This window comes from Oncorhynchus masou, chromosome 11, assembly GCF_036934945.1.
Source record: "Oncorhynchus masou masou isolate Uvic2021 chromosome 11, UVic_Omas_1.1, whole genome shotgun sequence".
NCBI lineage: Eukaryota > Metazoa > Chordata > Actinopteri > Salmoniformes > Salmonidae > Oncorhynchus > Oncorhynchus masou.
Window position 1 is genome coordinate 9,604,854 of NC_088222.1, and position 19,346 is coordinate 9,624,199.

At 46.5% G+C, this 19,346-nt stretch overlaps 1 protein-coding gene across 1 annotated transcript in view; it reads left to right on the forward strand.

Moving 5' to 3' along the window:
* LOC135548087 (probable E3 ubiquitin-protein ligase HERC1) overlaps positions 1-19,346 on the forward strand; it is a 114,003-nt gene that overhangs the window by 11,577 nt on the left and 83,080 nt on the right. The window contains 20 exon segments of the mRNA XM_064977339.1: positions 836-931; positions 1,238-1,423; positions 1,872-2,027; positions 2,218-2,373; positions 3,891-3,987; positions 5,875-6,018; positions 8,046-8,173; positions 8,511-8,655; positions 9,173-9,344; positions 9,752-9,886; positions 11,002-11,167; positions 11,412-11,537; positions 12,250-12,483; positions 12,963-13,115; positions 13,320-13,452; positions 16,198-16,398; positions 16,758-16,973; positions 17,779-17,952; positions 18,310-18,424; positions 19,004-19,130. Of these exon segments, the coding sequence (XP_064833411.1) occupies positions 836-931; positions 1,238-1,423; positions 1,872-2,027; positions 2,218-2,373; positions 3,891-3,987; positions 5,875-6,018; positions 8,046-8,173; positions 8,511-8,655; positions 9,173-9,344; positions 9,752-9,886; positions 11,002-11,167; positions 11,412-11,537; positions 12,250-12,483; positions 12,963-13,115; positions 13,320-13,452; positions 16,198-16,398; positions 16,758-16,973; positions 17,779-17,952; positions 18,310-18,424; positions 19,004-19,130 (3,060 nt within the window).

The window sequence follows — 19,346 nt, forward strand, 5'->3', positions numbered from 1 at the left end:
GTACTTCTCTAATGTTCTGTTAGTGTCCTGGATATTGTTTCTAATGTTCTGTTAGTGTCCTCCCAACAGACTGGTCTAATGTTCTGTTAGTGTCCTAACAGACTGGTATTGAGATATTCTAATGTTCTGTTAGTGTCCCTAACAGACTGGTATTCTAATGTTCTGTTAGTGTCCTTCCCAACAGACTGGTATTGATATTTTTTAATGTTCTGTTAGTGTGTTTTCTATAACGGTACCCTCTAATGTTCTGTTAGTGTCCTGTTGGGAACCCTTAATGTTCTGTTAGTGTCCTGGAACAGTACCTCTAATGTTTGTTAGTGTCCTTGACCCTCAAATGTTCTGTCAAGTGTCCTGGAACAGTATCCTCTAATGTTCTGTTAATTGTCCTGGAACAGTAGCCTATAATGTTCTGTTAGTGTCCTGGAACAGTAGCCTCTAATGTTCTGTTAGTGTCCTGGAACAGTATCCTCTAATGTTCTGTTAGTGTCCTGGAACAGTACCCTCTAATGTTCTGTAATTGTCCTGGAACAGTAGCCTCTAATGTTCTGTTAGTGTCCTGGAACAGTATCCTCTAATGTTCTGTTAGTGTCCTGGAACAGTATCCTATAATGTTCTGTAATTGTCCTGGAACAGTAGCCTATAATGTTCTGTTAGTGTCCTGGAACGGTACCCTCTAATGTTCTGTTAGTGTCCTGGAACGGTACCCTCTAATGTTCTGTTAGTGTCCTGGAACGGTACCCTCTAATGTTCTGTTAGTGTCCTGGAACGGTACCCTCTAATGTTCTGTTAGTGTCCTGGAACGGTACCCTCTAATGTTCTGTTCTTATTCCCTTAGGGTTTCCGTGGAGACTCTCTCAATTCTCAGGCCCTGAAGAAGGATGCAGATGGACTCTGCAGTCTCTCCCACGTTGCTCTCTGCCTGTTTGAAGAGGTTGGTTGGACAAAAGCAATTAGGAATATCTGTGTTTTCTAGTTCTGGATGTGAATGATGACTGACCGTGTAAAGCTATGGCAGTATTGTATTCAATACGGTTCAGTGAACATCATTCATCCCCTGAGGGCTTATTATTTCTGTCAGTTATACTGTAGGATACGGATCAAAAGACAAACATACAGTAACATTTACTAAATATTTTACATCAAGCAAGACAGACGGTTTATCTGTGATAAACGTTTACGATTGACAGATTAAAGACACTGCAGCACTGTATGTAAATGTCCTTCCTTTCCCCATCAGATCTGTAACCTGGCGTCCAACTGCTTGTGTTCGTGCAGCGCGGGCTCAGCCACCCCTGGTGGAGTGGAGAACGATGCTGTCATGGTGTATGTGTGGGGCAGCAACAGCTCTCACCAGCTGGCTGAGGGCACCTTGGAGAAGATCCTACAGCCCAAACTGGCACAGGGCTTCAGCGACGCTCAAATGGTGCTCTACAACCCTATCGAGCCTCTTTCACACTGTAGGGCCAAATAACATCAAGCCGAGCTGTACTGGGCTAGCCTGGCTATGAATCCACCATAGTTACTGGAACTTTGCTGGAAAGGACAATGTGAAAAAGCAAATATTTGAGCCAGCACAGTACGGTTCAGGTGGGCTCTCCAGTGTGAATCGGGCATCTGTCTGACATAATGGACCGCAATCTGTTCTGTCATCTCCGAGTTATAGTATACACTTACCAAAGCGTATATTAAAAACACAGCTTCATCTGTCTCTTTGATCAGCTCACGGAAACAGGACAATAAGTTGATTACTTGCAGCTAAATGCATTTGAATGAATCAGAAATAATGTCATAAATGTCATGTCCAGTTTGAGATGATTAGTTCTGTTGAATGACATGTTTTGTCTTTCCACTTCCTCTTTCCTCCGTTCTAGATTGAAGCGGGACAGTACTGCACGTTCTCTGTGTCCGCGGACGGCTCAGTGAAGGCTTGTGGGAAGGGCAGCTATGGCCGGCTGGGTCTGGGGGACTCAAACAACCAGTCCATGCCCAAGAAGCTGGCCCTGGAGCCCCCGAGGAACATGTGTAAGGTAAAAGACTCACCATAACATTGGCCCTGTGCAGTAGCTCACCTGTTGGGTGTCGACGAACTCCGGAGATTCAACATGTAGAATAGTTGGTAAATGTACAGAACATGGCTGTGGATGGTCTGTGGTCAGAGGCGATAGGGCGAACTGCTGATTTGAACTGTTTGTCGTGTTGTTCTGTTTTGTGCTTTAGGTTTCCTCGTCCAAGGGCTCTGATGGCCACACCCTGGCTGTCACAGGGGAGGGAGAGGTCTTCAGTTGGGGCGACGGAGACTATGGGAAGTTGGGACATGGAAACAGTGCCACTCAGAAATACCCCAAGATAATACAAGGACCTCTGCTGGGAAAAGTAAGCCTGCAATGGAGACTAACCCGTGCTCATTGTGTTGTAGGATGGATGTGGTCTCGTGGTACAAGACGTCACAGCGTGGTCTCGCGGGTCAAGACGTCACAGCGTGGTCTCGCGGGTCAAGACGTCACAGCGCGGTCTCGCGGTATAAGACGTCACAGCGCGGTCTCGTGGTACAAGACGTCACAGCGCGGTCTCGCGGTACAAGACGTCACAGCGCGGGCTCGCGGTACAAGACGTCACAGCGCGGTCTCGCGGGACAAGACGTCACAGCGCGGTCTCGCGGGACAAGACGTCACAGCGCGGTCTCGCGGTACAAGACGTCACAGCGCGGTCTCGCGGGACAAGACGTCACAGCGCGGTCTCGCGGGACAAGACGTCACAGCGCGGTCTCGCGGTACAAGACGTCACAGCGCGGTCTCGCGGTACAAGACGTCACAGCGCGGTCTCCCGGGACAAGACGTCACAGCGCGGTCTCGCGGGACAAGACGTCACAGCGGTACAAGACGTCACAGCGTGGTCTCGCGGTACAAGACGTCACAGCGCGGTCTCGCGGGACAAGACGTCACAGCGCGGTCTCGCGGTACAAGACGTCACAGCGCGGTCTCGCGGGACAAGATGTCACAGCGTGGTCTCGCGGGACAAGACGTACCACGTACCTTCACTCACGCCGCCAAACTTACCCTACCGATCCTCGACTTCGGCGATGTCATCTACAAAATTGCTTCCAACACTCTACTCAGCAAACTGTCACAGTGCCATCCGTTTTGTTACCAAATCGCCTTATACCACCAACCACTGCGACCTGTATGCTCTAGTCGGCTGTCCCTCGCTACATATTAGTCGCCAGACCCACTGGCTCCAGGTCATCTATAAGTCTATGCCAGGTAAAGCCCCGCCTTATCTCAGTTCACTGGCCACGATAACAACACCGACCCGTAGCACATGTTCCAGCAGGTATATCTCACTGATCATCCCCAAAGCCAACACCTCATTTGGCCGCCTTTCCTTCCAGTTCTCTGCTGCCAGTGACTGGAACGAATTGTAAAAATCGCTGAAGTTGGAGACTTTTATTTCCCTCACCAACTTTAAACATCAACTATCTGAGCAGCTAACCGATCACTGCAGCTGTACATAGTCCATCTGTAAATAGCCCACCCAATCTACCTACCTCATCCCCATATTGTTTTTATTATTTACTATTCTGATCTTTTGCACACCAGTATCTCTACTTGCACATCATCATCTGCTCATTTATCACTCCAGTGTTAATCTGATAAATTGTATTTATTCGCTCCTATGGCCTATGTATTGACACCCTCCTCATGCCTTTTGTTTATTGTTTATTCCATGTGTAACTCTGTGTTGTTGTCTGTGTCACACTGCTTTGCTTTATCTTGGCCAGGTCGCAGTTGCAAATGAGAACTTGTTCTCAACTGGCCTACCTGGTTAAATAAAGGTGAAAAAAATAAAACTACCTCCCACTTTTCATATGATTCTATGTTTTCTACTTTCAGGTTGTGGTGTGTGTCTCTGCTGGCTACAGACATAGTGCTGCTGTAACCAACGATGGAGAGCTGTACACCTGGGGAGAAGGTGACTTCGGCAGACTGGGTAGAGTTCCTGTTCTTTTCATTTCAAACCTTCATTTCAAACGTTGTATGGAATTGACACTGCAAGCCAATTCATATACAGTGGGGCAAAAACGTATTTAGTCAGCCACCAATTGTGCAAGTTCTCCCACTTAAAAATATGAGAGGCCTGTAATTTTCATCATAGGTACACTATGACAGACAAAATGAGAAGAAAAAATTTCAGAAAATCACATTGTACGATTTTTAATGAATTTATTTGCAAATTATGGTGGAAAATAAGTATTTGGTCAATAAAAAAAGTTTATCTCAATACTTTGTTATATACCCTTTGTTGGAAATGACAGAGGTCAAATGTTTTCTGTAAGTCTTCACAAAGTTTTCACACACTGTTGATGGTATTTTGGCCCATTCCTCCATGCAGATCTCCTCTAGAGCAGTGATGTTTTGGAGCTGTTGCTGGGCAACACAGACTTTCAACTCCCTCCAAAGATTTTCTATGGGGTTGAGATCTGGAGACTGGCTCGGCCACTCCAGGACCTTTGTTGCCCGGGCGGTGTGTTTGGGATCATTGTCATGCTGAAAGACCCAGCCACGTTTCATCTTCAATGCCCTTGCTGATGGAAGGTTTTCACTCAAAATCTCACGATACATGGCCCCATTCATTCTTTCCTTTACACGGATCAGTCGTCCTGGTCCCTTTGCAGAAAAACAGCCCCAAAGCTTGATGTTTCCACCCCCATGCTTCACAGTACGTATGGTGTTCTTTGGATGCAACTCAGCATTCTTTGTCCTCCAAACACGATGAGTTTTTACCAAAAAGTTCTATTTTTGTTTCATCTGACCATATGACATTCTCCCAATCTTCTTCTGGATCATCCAAATGCTCTCTAGCAAACTTCAGACGGGCCTGGACATGTACTGGCTTAAGCAGGGGGACACGTCTTGCACTGCAGGATTGGAGTCCGTGACGGCGTAGTGTGTTACTGATGGTAGACTTTGTTACTTTGGTCCCAGCTCTCTGCAGGTCATTCACTAGGTCCCCCCGTGTGGTTCTTTTGACCCCACGGGGTGAGATCTTGCGTGGAGCCCCAGATCGAGGGAGATTACCAGTGGTCTTGTATGTCTTCCGTTTCCTAATAATTGCTCCCACAGTTGATTTCTTCAAACCAAGCTGCTTACCTATTGCAGATTCAGTCTTCCCAGTCTGGTGCAGGTCTACAATTTTGTTTCTGGTGTCCTTTGACAGCTCTTTGGTCTTGGCCATAGTGGAGTTTGGAGAGTGACTGTTTGAGGTTGTGGACAGGTGTCTTTTTATACTGATAACAAGTTCAAACAGGTGCCATTAATACAGGTAACGAGTGGAGGACAGAGGAGCCTCTTAAAGAAGAAGTTACAGGTCTGCGAGAGCCAGAAATCTTGCTTGTTTGTAGGTGACCAAATACTTATTTTCCACCATAATTTGCAAATAAATTCATTAAAAATCCTACAATGTGATTTTCTGGATTTTTCTAATTTTGTCTGTCATAGTTGAAGTGTACCTATGATGAAAATTACAGGCCTCTCATCTTTTTAAGTGGGAGAACTTGCACAAAGGGTGGCTGACTAAATACTCTTTTTGCCCCACTGTATCATCATCAGACAGAGCAACTTTCAGTGACTTCTAGATGTATTTGAAATCTGCTTTAGAAATTAAATGTTTGATTATTATTATCAGACAAGTAAAAATGATGATGGACGATGACCATCTTTCCCTCTGTCTCTCTAGGCCACAGTGACGGACACAGTCATGAGAGTCTTTCTCTGTCTCTCCAGGCCACAGTGACGGCCACAGTCATGACAGTCTTTCTCTGTCTCTCCAGGCCACAGTGACGGACACAGTCATGACAGTCTTTCTCTGTCTCTCCAGGCCACAGTGACAGCCACAGTCGTAACGTGCCTACTCTGGTGAAGGATATCAGCGGAGTGGGTCAGGCGGCCTGCGGTAGCTCTCACACCATGGCAGTGGCTCAGGACGGACGCATGGTGTGGTCTTTCGGAGGGGGAGATAATGGTATGATACAGAGATTATGATGTAATTCGGGGGGGGGGGGTGATAATGTCCTTCTGAGGGGGAGATAACGGTGTGATACAGAGACGATAATGTCCAGGGGGGAGATAACGGTTTGATACAGCGATGATAATGTCCTTCTGAGGGGGAGATAACGGTATGATACGGAGACGATAATGTCCAGGGGGAAATAACTGTTTGATGCAGAGATGATAATGGTTCTCTGAGGGGGAGATAACGGTTTGATACGGAGATGACAATGGTTCTCTGAGGGGGAGATAACGGTATGATACGGAGATGATAACGGTTTGATTCAAATCAAATTTGATTAGTCACATGCGCCGGTGTACCGGTGTAGTAGACCTGTGAAATGCTGACTTACAAGCCCTTAACCAACAGTGCAGTTTATAAAAATATGGATAAGAATAAGAGATAAAAGTAACAAGTAATTAACAAATTATTAAATTATAAAAAAATAACAAGATATACAGTGGGGTGCCGGTACAGAGTCAATGTGCAGGGGCACCGGTTAGTTGAGGTAGTATGTACATGTAGGTAGAGTTAATTAAAGTGACTATGCATAGATTTCAGGAGTCTCCTGGCTTGGGGGTAGAAGCTGTTTAGAAGCCTCTTGGACCTAGACAGGGTCTTCCTCTGACACCGCCTGGTATAGAGGTCCTGGATGGCAGGAAGCTTGTCCCCAGTGATGTACTGGGCCGTACACACTACTCTCTATAGTGCTTTGCGGTTGGAGGCCGAGCAGTTGCCATACCAGGCAGTGATGCAACCAGTCAGGATGCTCTCGATGGTGCAGCTGTAGAACCTTTTGAGGATCCGAGGACCCATGAAAAATATTTTCAGTCTCCTGAGGGGAAATAGGTTTTGTCGTGCCCTCTTCATGACTGTCTTGGTGTGCTTGGACCATGTTAGTTTGTTGTTGATGTGGACACCAAGGACCTTGAAGCTCTCAACCTGCTCCACTACAGCCCTGTCAATGAGAATGGGGGCGTGCTCGGTCCTCTTTCTCCTTTATCTTGATCATGTTGAGGGAGAGGTTGTTGTCCTGGCACCACACTGCCAGGTCTCTGACCTCCTCCCTATAGGCTTTCTCATCGTTGTCGGAGATTCAGGCCTACCACTGTTGTGTCATCGGCAAATTTAATGATGGCGTTGGTGTCGTGCCTGGACGTGCAGTCATGAGTGAACAAGGAGTACAGGAGGGGCCTGAGTACGCACCCCTGAGGGGCCCCTGTGTTGAGGATCAGCGTAGCGGGTGTGTTGTTACCTACCCTTACCATCTAGGGGCGGCATGTCAGGAAGTCAGAGACGATAATGTCCTTCGGAGGGGCAGATGAACAGTTGAGACAGAGCTGATAATGTCCCTGGGCTGGTCCAACCACTTGTACAGTATATGACATTTCACTTAATCTCTCCTCTAAATACCAGACACTAACAGGACACATTATTAAAATGCTCTTATCACGCATGCTCCCTTCCTCCATTTCACACTGTCTGTTTTACAGTAGCTATGGTCATGGTTAGTCTGGGCGCCAGTCTGGAATTGTCATGTCAAACAACAATGGCAACGGAATTGGCAAAAACCACAAACTGATCTGGGACCAGGTTACCAAATCAAATCCAAATCAAATTTTATTTGTCACATACACATGGTTAGCAGATGTTAATGCGAGTGTAGCGAAATGCTTGTGCTTCTAGTTCCGACAATGCAGCAATAACCAACGAGTAATCTAACTAACAATTCTAAAACTACTACCTTATACACACAAGTGTAAAGGGATAAAGAATATGTACATAAAGATATGTGAATGAGTGATGGTACAGAACGGCATAGGCAAGATGCAGTAGATGGTATCGAGTACAGTATATACATATGAGATGAGTATGTAAACAAAGTGGCATAGTTTAAAGTGGCTAGTGATACATGTATTACATAAAGATGGAGTAGATGATATAGAGTACGTTATACCACGTTGTTCAGGGTGACTGATTTTGCTGTATTTGTGTGGCAGGGAAACTGGGTCACGGGGACACTAACCGTGTGTACCGGCCCAAGGTGATCGAAGCACTGCATGGGTTCATCATCAGGAAGGTGTGTGCCGGGAGCCAGTCATCTCTGGCTCTGACCTCTGCTGGACAGGTACGGTACTGCACACTCAACGCCCCCTAGTTCATGTTTTTTTAAATATGTGATATCTGCTCATCCTGCTACAGTATGTCAGCTTTAAACCAGCTAAATAAACACTGAGTTAAGTAAAATATATTATATACATTTTACATGAACACATTCGGTCTTATTTTCACATGCAAAATCACAGCTAAAGGCCTCATAGTCATTTTGTCTACAGTTGCTGAACCCTGATCTCATTGTTCCCTCTCAGTCATTTTGTCTACAGTTGCTGAACCCTGATCTCATTGTTCCCTCTCAGTCATCTTGTCTACAGTTCCTGAACCCTGATCTCATTGTTCCCTCTCAGGTATTTGCGTGGGGCTGTGGTTCATGTTTGGGCTGTGGCTCCTCTGAAACCACATCTCTGAGACCCAGGTTCATCGAAGAGCTCAGTGTGACCAAGATTATTGATATTTCCTGTGGGGACAGCCACTGTCTGGCTCTGTCTCATGGTGAGAGACTAACAGATGGCCATGTTTGTGAAAGTTCTTCATGGGTCTACAATGAAACCGTTTAGTCTACCATCCATCCTCCTCATACGGATCCAGTAAATACCGACAATAACACATTAGAAACTTTATTATTAACTGGATGGTTCCAGCCCTGAATGCTGATTGGCTGACAGCCGTGATATATCAGACCGTATACCACGGGTATGACAAATTACGTTGGTAACCAGTTTCTAATAGCAATAAGGCACCTCGGGAGTTTGTGGTATATGGCCCAATATACCACGGATAATGGCTTTATGCAGGCACTCCGCGTTGCGTCGTGATTAAGAACAGCCCTTAGCCGTGGTATATTGACCATATACCGCACCCGCTCGTGCCTTATTGCTGAATTATAACACATTTTAAAGCTTCCTAACATTAGACGCATTACTTTTTTACTTGTAATAACATAAACTTGACTTGAAGACATGGAAAAATTGGACACATGCACATTCTTCTATTCCCTTCCTCCTGTCAGAAAATGAGGTGTATGCTTGGGGGAACAATGCCATGGGGCAGTGTGGCCAGGGACACACCTCTACACCCGTCACCAAGCCGAAGAAAGTGATTGGTCTAGAAGGAGTGTCAATCCAGCAGATCACCGCTGGTACTTCCCACAGCCTGGCCTGGACCGCTGTCCCCACCGACAGGTATGAAGGAGGACCTCGGGGGCTTTGTTCATTTGGAAAACAAGTATTTATTGGACAAGTTCAAATGGGTTTTACCTCCCTATTTCACTGTTTTCTCTTCCAGTGGTGCCTCCTGAACACTACCCAGAAAGAGTAACCGTTTGAATTGAAAACAGTCAAGCTAGCTATATGTATTCAACGCCACATTCTATCCTTGTTTGATGGATGAAAAAAAACAACAAAAAAATCCTCCATCTGACAGCTATTTGTCCTCTTGTATCTGTGTTCTTCTGATCTCATCTTGCAGCTCAGGCATTGCATTATTCATTGATTTGTTTATAAAAAATGAGTTATTCCTGGACAGGCAGGTTGCTTGTTTCATTATTTATTTCCTTATTTAATTTTTTATTTTCTCCTGGGCTGGACAGGCAGTTGGTGGCATGGCATAGACCGTTCTGTGTGGACCTGGAGGAGAGCACCTTTACCTACCTTCGTAGTTTCCTGGAGAGATACTGTGACGGGATAGGAGGAGAAATGCCCCCTGCACCCTTCCCTTCCAGGAGGTAAAACAACATGCCCCCTGCACCCATCCCCTCCAAGAGGTACAACATGCCCCCTGCACCCATCCCCTCCAAGAGGTACAACATGCCCCCTGCACTCATCCCCTCCAAGAGGTACAACATGCCCCCTGCACTCATCCCTTCCAAGAGGTACAACATGCCCCCTGCACCCATCCCCTCCAAGAGGTACAACATGCCCCCTGCACCCATCCCCTCCAAGAGGTACAACATGCCCCCTGCACTCATACCTTCCAAGAGGTACAACATGCCCCCTGCACTCATCCCTTCCAAGAGGTAAGACCACATGCCCCCTGCACTCATCCCTTCCAAGAGGTACAACATGCCCCCTGCACTCATCCCTTCCAAGAGGTACAACATGTCCCCTGCACTCATCCCCTCCAAGAGGTACAACATGCCCCCTGCACTCATCCCTTCCAAGAGGTAAGACCACATGCCCCCTGCACTCATCCTTTCCAAGAGGTACAACATGCCCCCTGCACTCATCCCTTCCAAGAGGTACAACATGCCCCCTGCACTCATCCCCTCCAAGAGGTAAGACCACATGCCCCCTTCCCCTCCAAGAGGTAAGACCACATGCCCCCTTCCCCTCCAAGAGGTAAGACCACATGCCCCCTTCCCCTCCAAGAGGTAAGACCACATGCCCCCTTCCCCTCCAAGAGGTAAGACCACATGCCCCCTGTTAGTAAGAGCGTGACTCTAGTAAGACCAAGGTCATGGGTTCAATTCCTGCAGTGATCAACACACCTACTTGTGTATGTCAAAACAGAATACGCATTTACACCTTGTCTTGCTGTAATCACTTTCGAGATAACAGGGCCAATGATCTTACCAACACAACATTAGCACATGCATCTCCTGAGAGGAGTGATCGTTTTATATGGTTATGAACGCTCCCTCTGTCTCTTCCTCGCTCCCTCTCTCTATTCAAGGGAAAACTTGGCACAAGTCTAGAGGCATGTAGTGAAGCTGGAGGACATATGGCCTCATCTGAAGGACAGTTACTGAGACTCACTATCTCGTGCTCTCTCTCTCCTCTCTCTCCCCTCCCTTTGCCTCTCTCTTCTCTTTCTCTCTCTCTCTCTCTGTCTCTCTCTCAGGGAGCACCACCAGTTTGTCTTGCTGTGTATGAAGCTGCTGTCCATACACCTCTCTCTAGCCCATGCTGGGGGCACAGGGGCCACAGTACTAGGGGCCCAAGGGAGGCCCCTCCGAAACCTGCTCTTCAGGCTCATAGACTCCAGTGTACCTGAATCCATACAACAGGTACAACAGACACGATCAATGTCACCATATCAAGCATATCTTAATAAAGACACCGCAGCTAGATTTGTGAAAGAAGTAACTAAAATGGTAGTAAATATTCAAAGCTTTTCAATAGACTCATGAGAACTACTAATGCAGTTGTTTGCAGGCATTCAGAGTCAACTATTTTCTGTTGTATATATCCCCAGAGGTCCCCAGCCAGTGCTGAACTATCACTAAGGTGTGTGTTGTGTGTGTTCCCCAGGCGGTGATGAACACTCTGTCCATCGGAGCGTCTCTGCTGTTGCCCCCCCTCAGGGAGAGAACTGAACTGCTCCACTCACTGCTACCTCAGGGCCCAGAGAGCTGGGAGAGCCTCTCTAAAGGACAGGTAGCTAAACACACCTAGCCTAGCCTACTGCTACCTCAGGGCCCAGAGAGCTGGGAGAGCCTCTCTAAAGGACAGGTAGCTAAACACACCTAGCCTAGCCTACTGCTACCTCAGGGCCCAGAGAGCTGGGAGAGCCTCTCTAAAGGACAGGTAGCTAAACACACCTAGCCTAGCCTACTGCTACCTCAGGGCCCAGAGAGCTGGGAGAGCCTCTCTAAAGGACAGGTAGCTAAACACACCTAGCCTAGCCTACTGCTACCTCAGGGCCCAGAGAGCTGGGAGAGCCTCTCTAAAGGACAGGTAGCTAAACACACCTAGCCTAGCCTACTGCTACCTCCGGGCCCAGAGAGCTGGGAGAGCCTCTCTAAAGGACAGGTAGCTAAACACACCTAGCCAAGCCTACTGCTACCTCAGGGCCCAGAGAGCCTCTCTAAAGAACAGGTAGCTAAACACACCTAGCCTAGCCTACTGCTACCTCAGGGCCCAGAGAGCTGGGAGAGCCTCTCCAAAGGACAGGTAGCTAAACACACCTAGCCTAGCCTACTGCTTCCTCAGGGCCCAGAGAGCTGGGAGATCCTCTCTATATGACAAGTAACTTAGCACACCTAGTCTAGCCTACTGCTACCTCAGGGCCCAGAGAGCCTCTCTATAGGACCGGTAACTAAACACACCTAGCCTAACCCTTCATGTCCTACCTCCCTCTCCCACCTAGCGTCTGCAATTGGACATGGTTCTGAACAGCCTCCAGGAGCAGTCCCATGTGGCCTCTCTGCTGGGCTACTCCTCTCCTGGGGAGCTGACTGCTGGGGCTGGCCCCCTGGGGCCACCACTGGCCCTGACCTCCAGCCCAGAACGGCCCAGCCCCAGCCCAGAGGCCCTCCACGACCATCTCCACCTGGCTGAGATGCTGCTCAAGACCCTGTTGCTCAGCATCGGATTCTACACGGTACAACTGGCAGTTTTTTAAATGTATTCTACCTTTATTTAACCAGGCAAGTCAGTTAAGAACAAACTCTTATTTTCAATGACAGCCTAGGTACAGTGGGTTAACTGCCTGTTCAGGGGGTAGAATAACAGATTTGTACCTTGTCAGCTCGGGGGTTTGAACTCGCAACCTTCCGGTTACTAGTCCAAGCTCTAACCACTAGGCTACCCTGGCAGTGGGGGGAGTTGTACTGCATTAACACTTATTTGTGTGGAATAGATTAGAAACGTTGGTTGTGAGATCTATTCAATTGTTTGTGGACCATCACAAGTATGCTGTAGTTTTTCCCTTTTGTATGAATGAAGCCTGATGGGTGTTCGTTAAAAACACCATGTCTCCAGCTTCTCATCTATACATGTGTCAGCAAAAGTTTAGTAGGGGGTTGTAACTGGAGCTGGTAATAATGGACTATCTCCTGCTGCTTCCTGCCTGCCCTGCAGGAGCGGGCGTTTGGTGAGCTGGAGAAGAACAGTGACAAGCAGCAGTCCAGCCGGTCCCAGAGACAGACAGATCCTCCCTCTCACTTCCACCACCTCTTGTCAGCCTTGCACAAACACCTGCTGGCCCATTGTTACAGCCAGACCAACACAGAGGTACTGGTCCATTGTTACAGCCAGACCAACACAGAGGTACTGGTCCATTGTTACAGCCAGACCAACCCCATTGTTACAACCAGACCAACACAGAGGTACTGGCCCATTTGTTACAGCCAGACCAACCCCATTGTTACAGCCAGACCAACACAGAGGTGCTGTGAGGCGCTCAATTCCTTATTTCCGCCTGTCTTACCCCTCTAGGATGACAGCAGTGTGACGTTGCTCCACAAACACCTGTGTCTGCTGCTACCCTACACTGCCGAGACCTTCAGGAGGTCCACCATCTTACTGGAGGAGAGCTCTCTGGACAAGCACGTCATCCACAAGCTACACAGTAAGAGATTGATGCCTTATACACCCATATGAATGTAAGAGTTTATCCATATGTATAGGGCCTATATATGAGCCCAAGCCTGGAAAAAAACACAAAAAAAACAGAATCAAATAATGATTGTGTCGTTATACAATTACATAACCCACCGCATATTATACATGGCAGAGAAACATTTAAAAAAAAAAAGACTGATTGAAGATAAATTAAAAATAAACTCTAAATTAAATTCAGAGTTCGCCTACAGTTGTAGTGAATTAGAATTTGATTTTGAAAACCCTAGTAAATAGGGCATTTTTTGTAGTTTTCATAATGAATAGGCTGAACCATTACCTTTTAGCAACAGAATATCTCACCACCGTGCGTTTCCATCTGCTCTCTCTCCTTCATTCCTTTCTCCAGTGTGCAGAGAGAGGGGATGTCAACAGTTGAATGAAATATCTTTCTCTATGAAAACATGTTACAATCGATGTTCCTGAGCAGATGTCACTTAGTTTCCCAAATTAAGCGCTGGGTAGCTTCAGGAATCAGGGGTTTGAAAGCACATGGCATAAAGAGTTTGGATAATATCACCTGTCGCACGGCGAAATATGAGTGAAACGACCCGGAGGGAGAGTGGCATCCAGTCGCTTTTCCAGTGCATACGGATTACATGTATTTTTCCCCTTGCCCCTGTTCCTGTCGATTTGATAATGGCCCCTTTTTAAATCAAAACTAATTTTACATATTAGTAAAGACGAGATTAAATTGAGAATAGTCTGATGGGTGAAAATATGATCGCTTGATTAGAGAACAGCGTGTGCAGCCAGAGGCAAGGAGCCGAGAGCAAGCTTTTTTTTGTTGCTACTTTCTCAAATCCTCAATAGCCTGTCGTCAGACCATACAGTGCCTTGCAAAAGTATTCATCCCCCTTTGGCGTTTTTCCTATTTTCTTGCATTACAACCTGTAATTTAAATGTATTTTTTATTTGAATTTCATGTAATGGACATACATGAAATAGTCAAAATTGGTGAAGTGAAATAAATAAAAAACAATGCATATGTATTCACCCCCTTTGTTATGAAACCCCCAAATAAGATCTGGTGCAACCAATTACCTTCAGAAGTCACATAAATAGATAAATAAAGTCCACCTGTTTGCAATCACACGATCTGTCACATGATCTTAGTGTATATATACACCTGTTCTGAATCTGCAACACCACTAAGCAAGGGGCACCACCATGCAAGCAGCACCATGAAGACCAAGGAGTTCTCCAAACAGGTCAGAGACAAAGTTGTGGAGAAGTACAGATCAGGGTTGGGTTATACAAAAATATCAGAAACTTTGAACATCCCATGGAGCACAATTCAATCCATTCTAAGAAATTGAAATAATATGGCACCACAACAAACCTGCCAAGAGAGGGCTGCCCACAAAAACTCACAGACCAGACAAGGAAGGCATTAATTAGAGAGGAAACAAAGAGACCAAAGATAACCCTGAAGGAGCTGCAAAGCTCCACAGCGGAGATTAGAGTATCTGTCCATAGGACCACTTTAAGCTGTACACTACACAGAGTTGGGCTTTACAGAAGAGTGGCCAGAAGAAAAAAATAAACAAACACATTTGGTGTTCGCCAAAAGACATGTGGGAGACTCCCCAAACATATGGAAGAAGGTACTCTGGTCAAATTGAGCTTTTTGGTCATCAAGGAAAACACTGTCTGGCGCAAACCCAACACCTCTCATCACCCCGAGAACCCCATCCCCACAGTGAAGCATGGTGGTGGCAGCATTATGCTGTGGGCATGTTTTTCATCAGCTGAGAATGGGAAACTGGTCAAAATTGAAGGAATGATGGATAAAGCTAAATACAGGGAAGTTCTTGAGGGAAACCTGTTTCAGTCTTCCAGATATTTGAGACTGGGACAGAGATTCACCTTCCAGCAGGCCAATGACCCGAAGCATACTGCTAAAGCAACACTCGAGTGGTTTAAGGGGAAACATTTAAATGTCTTGGAATGGCCTAGTCAAAGCCCAGACCTCAATCCAATTGAGAATCTGTGGTATGACTTAAAGATTGCTGTACACCGGCGGAACCCATTCTACTTGAAATGGCTGGAGCAGTTTTGCCTTGAAGAATGAGCAAAATCCCAGTGGCTAGATCTACCAAGCTTATAGAGACTTACCCCAAGAGACTTGCAGCTGTAATTGCTGCAAAAGGTGGCTCTACAAAGTATTGACTTTGGGGGGGGGGATAGTTATGCACACTCGACTTTTCAGTTTTTTTTTGTCTGATTTCTTGATTCACAAGAAAAAATATTTTGCATGTTGTGTATATCAAATGATACAACCCGGTGAATACCTTTGCTAGCCACTGTATATGTATATATATGTATAAGGTTTGTATCATTCACAACTAAAGTTTCCAAATAACTCTAAATCTGGCAAATAGGACCAGTTTCAAATGATCTATTTTTTTGCTCAACATAGTAACTTCATATGCGGATTCTCGCTCAGGAATGGGGAAAAATATCCTTTCATTTCATTCTTCTTACTTTAAAATAATTTAAAATAATGGCACAGGACTTATAAGCATATCTCATGTGGTGTTGTGGTAATACGGTCACTGCAACAGCCCTAAATACAACTTTTTCCTCATTTGTGTTACTCAACTGGAGACGTAGCGGCCTTGACATACCACATAAGCTGACAAAGCTCTTCTGAATCTCCCTCCCTCCTCTCCCCCTCCTCTCTCCCTCCTAGCGGTGCTCCTAAGCTCTGTAGCGGGCAGCCTGCTGTGCCAGGTCATGTATTCCCTGTTGCTGCTACCCCTGTGGGTGGTACGCCCGCTGCTCACCCACCTGCTCTGTCTGCTGGAGCACCTCAATGAGTTCAACTGCCTGCTGCCTGACACTGCCTTGCTGGAAGAAAGGGAGCTGGAGGCAGCGTGTTCAGGACCGCTGGGTAGGTGTCGACTTGAGGCAGTGTGTTCAGGACCGCTGGGTAGGACATTTAGGGGGGTTACTTCGTCCCCAGACTGGCTAATTGCCCAAAGCGTGTCTGGGAACAAGATTACTAGGGGGAGACCTCCTGTTACTACTGGTTTCAAGCCCCTGACAGTATGCACCACCTGACCAGTCATGGATAGCCAATGGCATTGTTCTGTTGGGACACTGAGAGACAGGAAGAAAGATGGAGATAATTTAATAAACGGGAAGCGAAATAACTGATTTTAAGACGCTTGCTGCATAGAAGTAGAAAATGTAGCAGAGTCCAGGAGCTCCTTAGTGTCATGATGTTATGGATTAATTCTGTGCTTCCAGATGACGCTGAAAGGGCAGGTCCTAGCCACGGAGGGGCGGAGGACGACGGATGGGTGTGGCTTCTGGACCTGGAGAGATCTGTGGCGCTGGCGATTGGACGCTGCCTGGGCGGGATGCTGCAGGGACCGCCCCCCTCTGTCCAAGAGAGGACATCAGAATACTGGCTGTGTAACCCTCTCCTCAGGAACGGACTGGAGATGGACTTTGAACAACTGGGTGTGTAATGTTCTAGTAACTAGTTCAATCTTTAAAAAGATTTCAATTTCAAATCTAATTCCTGGTCAAGTACAGTAGTAGATCAGAAAATAAACTAGTTGTGGGGTGTTTAGGTTGTATTTTTATATGTATTTTATTTAACTATGCACGTCACTTAAGAACAAATTGTTATTTACAATGACAGCCTACCGGGGAATAGTAGGTTAACTGCCTTGTTCAGGGGCAGAACGACAGATTTTTGCCTTGTCAGCTCGGGGATTCGATCCAGCAGTCTTTCGGGTTACTGGCCCATGTTATGGATAACCACTTGGCTACCTGCCACCCCAAATTCTTCTTTCAACTCCTCACCATGGTAGTAATACCAGTATTGGGGCGGCAGGGTAGCCTAGTGGTTAGAGCGTTGGACTAGTAACCGAAAGGTTGCAAGTTTGAATCCCCGAGCTGACAAGGTACAAATCTGTCATTCTGCCCCTGAACAGGCATTTAAACCACTGTTCCTAGACCAGTTAACCCACTGTTCCTAGACCAGTTAACACACTGTTCCGAGGCTGTCATTGAAAATAAGAATTTGTTTTTAACTGACTTGCCTGGTTAAATAAAGGTAAAATAAATAAATAAAATTGTCACCTCAGCCAGTAACTTGCAGGTAACAGGGTAAAAACATGTCATATTGAGACAAATATGTGTCCACACAGTGTTGAGTTCTTCTACAGTTTATTGAGTGCAGAATTTCACTCCGAAGGCCTTCGTCAGGCTTTTCATTGTAATAATAAATGCCTGTGTTATTGTGTGTCTGTCCCTGCAGACTCCAGCACAGCGTGGCTCACCGAGGCAGTGCTGCTTGGTTGTCCTGATGCCAAGCTGGCAGACCTGTGTTTGAGCGAGGAGAACAGCATGTTGATGGAGCTGGCTCTAGGATCGTCTAGGGAGCCTGCCGGAGGCCTGTGGAGGAAGATGAAGGAGTACGCCATCAGCAGGGGTAGGGCTAAGAGGAGACAGATGCATGCATGTACACACACACACACGCACACACACAGTAACACTGTGACATCCTGTGTGGGTGATAATGACTTCAGTGACTGTGAGGGGCTATTCATAAAGTGTGTTGTTTCCAGAGGAAGGACGCTTTATCAGATTATAAAATCATAAAAGCAGTATCTCTTGTCTACAGTGTCTTGTTCTTGGGTACCGTCATTCATTAGAGTTATCCTGAATGAATATGATGCTGACATCACCATCAACCCAATACCTTTTTGAGACCTCTGATTTAGAGAGGTCGTAGGTCATTTGTGGCGTTGTGTTTTGAATAAACCGTTCTGTGTTATAACCTTGGCAGACTGGGATAACAGCGGTCCCTCGGGTGACTCCCTGTTAGAGACGGCGTGTCGCTGCAGCCTGGCTGCTCTCCTCAAACACACAGGGCTACAGGATGAGGCCTACTGGCAGGACAAGTGAGTGGAGCTGCTTAAATAAGCTGTGATAGGATTTTCAAATACAGAGATACAAGTTTTTCTTAAAGGGATACTTCAAGATTTTGGCAATGAAGCCCTTTATCTACTTCCCCAGAGTCAGATGCACTCGTGGATACCAATTTTATATCTCTGCGTTGCTAACTCACGCTAGCCCAATCACTGGCTAGCGTTAGCACAATGACTGGGAGATTGTTAGTAGATCCCCATAGACTTCCAGTCATTGCGCTAATGCTAGTTAGCTTTGGCTCACCAAACGACCTCTATCTTCCTTCATACTGGACACAGAGACATACTGATCACATCCATTAGTTCATCTGACTCTGGGGAAGTAGACAAAGGGCCTCGTTGCCAAAATACCAATGTATCCCTTTAATTCTCAGGTACTGAAACCCTACATTTGACCCATTTCTGACTTCATTTTAATCTGTGGCTGGATATTTTATGAGATGTATCCAGCATGGGTCTCTAGAGCAGATGAAATGGCTCCAGTCCTGCAATGTGTATTGTGTGTGCCAGGAGAATGATGTATCATAACGTAAAACCTCTTCTCCTTGTCAGGTACGAGCCGTGTGAGATGCTGATAGAGATCTATGAGATGGTGTATAAGATCAGGAGTGCTCTGCTGGCTCACAAAGACTCTCCAGTGACTACAGCCAACACACAGGCCCTGGCTAACAGCAAACAGGTAGGACTACAGCCAACAAGCAGGCCCTGGCTAACAGCAAACCGGTATTACCCATGAACAGATAGCTACTGGACAGATGTGCAGGACTGTTAGCCAGGATTCTTCCAATGGCATTGAGGAGTACACCACATCAGTCATTGGCTTCATCAATGACGTCGTCCCCACAGTGACCGTACGTACCCCAACCAGAAGCCATGGATTACAAGCAACATCCAC